General features: G+C 46.3%; 1 protein-coding gene across 1 annotated transcript; it reads right to left on the bottom strand.

The window, feature by feature from the left end:
* Positions 1-366: 366 nt before the first annotated feature.
* LOC130496618 (uncharacterized) lies at positions 367-4,089 on the bottom strand. The gene is made up of 2 exons (XM_056988843.1): positions 2,074-4,089; positions 367-1,975 (listed from the first exon to the last, which is right to left on the bottom strand). Exons 1-2 carry the CDS (start codon positions 4,065-4,067, stop codon positions 613-615), a joined length of 3,357 nt encoding a protein of 1,118 aa, XP_056844823.1. The 5' UTR covers positions 4,068-4,089; the 3' UTR covers positions 367-612.
* Positions 4,090-4,573: the final 484 nt, after the last annotated feature.

Below are 4,573 nucleotides of genomic sequence, written 5' to 3'. Positions count from 1 at the left end.
GATTTTAAGACCCGTTGAGACTTTGCTTAGGATTTTAAGACCTTGTGATTTGATGAGGATTTTAAGACCTCGGAGATTTGATAAGGATTTTAAGACCTTGGAGAATTGACAAGGATTTTAAGACCTTGGAGATTTGGTAAGGATTTTAAGACCTTAGGTCCAGGTTCGTCGAGACCTGATATTGTCTGAAGGATTTTAAGACCTTAGGTTCAGGTTCGTCGAGACCTGATATTGCTTTGAAGGATTTTAAGACCTTAGGTTAAGGTTAGTCGAGACCTGATATTGCTTTGAAGGATTTTAAGACCTTTAGGATTGTAAGGATTTTAAGACCTTAGGTCAGGTTTGCAGGGACCTGTTTTGTTAAAGAATTGAGATATCGAGAATAATTTCTTTATTGATAATTGGATACATGGTATCATAGTAATCATACAATTGCTGTATTATAACGATCATACACTTGCTGCGTGGGCTATGTGATTTTAATCAGACATATGCCCCCTTTGATTGTAGTGAACGAAGTGTTGAAATGAGGTTGGGGCTGCACTCATGACGGAGTTGCCTACGTACCCAGTCAAGGGATCAAGCCTAACGTAGTTCAGGAATTTTAGGTACCTAATGATAATATCTCTTAAGATTCGTGGCGTTCCACGATCTGATTTCAGGTACCCCGGTTCGCACCTTTCGGAGCTTGTAAACGCCAGGTCGTACCACGTGGATGATCTGGTAGGGACCTTCCCAGTTGGTTCCTAACTTCCCAGCATTTGGTTCTTTGGTTCCTTCGAAAACTTTCCTAAGTACTAGGTCACCTACAGCGAACTGCCGGAGCCTGACTTTGGAATTGTACTGTCGTGCCATTGCTTGCTGATAGTTCTGAATGCGAATCAAAGCTCGGTCCCGTCTTTCCTCGATTAGATCGAGGCTGTCAGTTAGGAGCTGATCATTAGCTGCGGGATTGGATGTACAGAGTTCCCGGCGGAGGCTACCAGCAATGGTTTCAGCTGGAACGACAGCTTCCATCCCATATGCTAAGGAGAAAGGAGTTTCTTCTGTAGCTTTTCGTGGGGTGGTCCGACATGCCCAAAGTACTTCAAGTAACTTCTCTGACCAGAGTTCCTTCTGGGTTCCGAGGCGTTTCTTGAGGTTTGCTAATACTGATTTATTAGCAGCCTCCGCCTGTCCGTTACCTTGAGGTCGGCGAGGTGATGAGAAGGTCAGGCGAATATTCCACTTGTCACAAAATATTTTGAAATCGTGGGATATGAATTGTCCTCCATTGTCAGTTACGATTTCGTATGGGACGCCGTGTCTACACACGATATCTTTCCATACAAATTGCTCGACCTCGACCCTGGTTACCTGCTGGAAAGCTTCAGCCTCTATCCATTTCGTGAAGTAGTCCGTTAAGACTAAGAGGAAGCGTAGCTTCTTCTTTCCACTTCCTGATGGTACTAGTGGTCCCACGATATCCATGGACCATCTCATAAATGGATAAGGGGCGGATATGTTAGACAGCTTTTCCGCAGGTTGGTGTATAATCGGTGCATGCCTCTGGCATTTGTCGCATGAAGAGGAATAGGCCTCACAATCTGCAATAATGGTAGGCCAGAAATATCCTTGTCTTTTGATTCTGATGGCTAAAGCTCTTCCTCCAGAGTGGTTCCCGCAGGAACCGTCGTGCATTTCCTTCATGAGTCTCATAGCAACGAGGCCATGGACGCATTTTAGGTAAGGTCCGGAAATGCTTCGTTTGAGGAGGACAGATTCAGTTACGCAATATCTCGCGCTTAATGCTTTGAGCTTTCGAGCCTCCCATTTATTGGGTGGAGTCTTTCCCTCCAGGATGTATTGCGTGATTGGAATTCTCCAATCCTCTCTTCCTACAACTTTGTTATGAAGAGACGAGGGAGGTTCCTGTTCGGGACCTGGTGTCGTGGTGCCCCCGGAGGTATTGGTAGGATTGGGCTCCAGGGAGTCTGAATTCCGAGGAATACCTCCAGATGAATTTTGGAGAGCTGTACGGCTTCTGGTTTTAACTCTGCAGATGACTGGGTCTGAGTTGGTGCCCCCGGGGTATTCTCGAGATCAGGCTCTAAGGAGTCTGAATTTCGAGGAATATCTTCCGTGATTTGGATTGTGTTCCCGGAGGTATGCTTTTTTGCGCTGCATATTCTGGTTTTTGGAAACCAAAATGTTGTGAAAACCTGGGTAGCTACCGTTTCAGGGCAGGTACCTTCGGGTTGCGCTGTTAGTTTGCTCTCTTTCTCAGCTTTAGTAGCTATGTCGATGCTTGGTTTCTCGATTCCTTCTACGGGTATGATTCGTTTTACGAGGGGGTCTGACGTGGAAGCTAAAGCAGCCAACGCATCTGCTGAGGAGTTCTCACCTCGTGGGATTCTCGTTAGCTCGAATTTGTCGAACTGCCTAGTGAGGTTCTGGACGACTTCGAGATATGCCCCCATTCTTTCGTCCCTCGTTTCATATTCTCCGTGAAACTGGCTAGCTACTAGCTGTGAATCACTATAAGCGTTTAGCTCTCGGATTCCGAGGCTTAGGGCGAGCTTCAACCCTGCGATTAGTGCTTCATATTCAGCTTCGTTGTTTGAGGCGCTGAATCCGAGCCTATATGACTGCTCAATGGTTTCTCCTGCTGAAGAAGTTAGCCTTAGACCGATACCGGAGCCCTGTTTTGATGAGGCTCCGTCGACGTATAGGCTCCACTTCGGAGATTCCATTTCGGAGTCTAACTGCTCGGATGTCAGTTCAATGATAAAGTCGGCAAGGACCTGAGCTTTCGCTGCTGCTCGAGGTCTATACTCAATATCATATTCGCTGAGCTCTATGGCCCATTTAGCCAATCGCCCTGACTGGCTAGGGCTGTGCAATATCATTCGTAATGGTTGTGAGGTCATTACAACGATCGAGTGCGATTGGAAGTAAGGTCGCAATTTTCTGGCAGCTGTTACGACTGCTAGAGCTAGTTTTTCCATTGCAGGGTACCTGGTTTCGGCGTCTATCAAACTTTTACTGGTGTAATAGACAGGTCTTTGTTCGTTTTGTTCCTCTCGTACTAGAACGCCGCTGACTGCAGCAGTTGATACAGCGAGGTATAGGTACAATGGCTCTCCTACTACTGGTTTAGATAGGATCGGAGGTTCGGAGAGGTAAGCTTTCAATTGCTTGAAGGCTTCCTCACATTTCTCGTCCCATAAGAACTTCTTATTATTTCTTAGAAGCTTGTAGAATGGGAGACATTTATCGGTGGACTTGGATATGAATCGATTCAATGCCGCGATTCGTCCAGTCAATCTCTGTACCTCTCTGGTCGTCTTAGGTGACGGCATTTCTAGGAAGGTTGCTATCTGCTGCGGGTTGGCTTCAATGCCTCTTTCGGTTACGAGATAGCCTAGGAACTCGCCTGAGGGTACCCCGAAAGTACATTTAGTGGGATTGAGCTTCATATCGTACTTGTTCAGGATATCGAAGCATTCCCTTAAGTGGGAGATATGATCTTCTCCAGCTGAGGATTTGACTAGCATGTCGTCGATATAGACCTCCATGGTTTTTCCAAGTTGTCCAGCAAACATCTTATTTACTAGCCTCTGATAGGTAGCTCCTGCGTTCTTTAATCCGAATGGCATAACCTTATAACAATAGGTTCCTCGTTCGGTTATGAATGCAGTTTTCTCCTGGTCCTCAGGATCCATCATGATTTGGTTGTATCCTGAGAAGGCATCCATGAAGGATAGGAGTCGATGGCCAGCTGTTGCTTCAACCAGGCGGTCGATGTGAGGTAACGGGAAGCTGTCTTTAGGACAAGCTTTGTTTAGGTCTGTGAAGTCTACACAGATTCTCCACTTCCCGTTTTTCTTCTTTACCACTACTGGGTTAGCTAACCAGTCGGGGTAATGTACCTCTCGAATGGACCCAGCTTTCGTAAGTCGGTCAACTTCGTCGTTAACAGCTTGAGCCTTTTCGAGGCCTAGCTTACGACGCTTCTGTTTGATCGGTTTGAAAGTAGGGTCAACTTTTAGCTTATGGGTGGTGACGTTCGGATCTATTCCTTTCATGTCACTGGTGGACCATGCAAAGGTTTTGACATTGCTTTTCAAGAAATCAATGAGCTCCTTTTTTGTCTCAGGAGGTAGCTCGGACCCGATGCTCACCTGTCTTTCAGGATCTGAGTCGTCGATGCAAACTTTTTCGGTTAGGTTCCTGGGGGACCTCGAATATTTTGTTGCATTTCGCGACCCTCCTGGATCTGTAATTGCTATTGGGGGACTTTTTGAGGATTTCGAATCCTCCCAAATAGCAGATCCTGGATATCTTCTGGCTACCATGTACGGTAGCTATCCCTTCGGGTGTTGGGAATTTTACGCACTGATGGTACGTTGAGGCTACTGCCTTCATTTTGTGAATCCAGGGTCTTCCCAAAATCGCGTGGAACGGGGAAGGTCTATCGATGACTACTAAGTTGGTCATTTTCATTATTCCGCCAGCTATGACTGGGAGCTTGATAGTTCCCAATGAGGTAGCTGTTTCTCCGGAGAAGCCTACGAGGTTAGCTTTTTGGCCA

The sequence above is a fragment of the Raphanus sativus genome, chromosome 1 (genome assembly GCF_000801105.2).
Source record: "Raphanus sativus cultivar WK10039 chromosome 1, ASM80110v3, whole genome shotgun sequence".
NCBI classification, from domain to species: Eukaryota; Viridiplantae; Streptophyta; class Magnoliopsida; order Brassicales; family Brassicaceae; genus Raphanus; species Raphanus sativus.
The sequence above is the reverse complement of the archived record's forward strand: the minus strand, read 5'-3'. Positions and strand labels throughout refer to the sequence as shown.

Bases quoted from the DNA above. Each gene is read 5' to 3' on its own strand.
- LOC130496618 (XM_056988843.1), bottom strand. From the start codon at position 4,067: ATGAAAGGAATAGATCCGAACGTCACCACCCATAAGCTAAAAGTTGAC. The intron at 1,976-2,073 runs TACCCCGGGGGC...TCCTCGGAATTC, and splicing joins TTAGAGCCTGATCTCGAGAA to AGACTCCCTGGAGCCCAATC.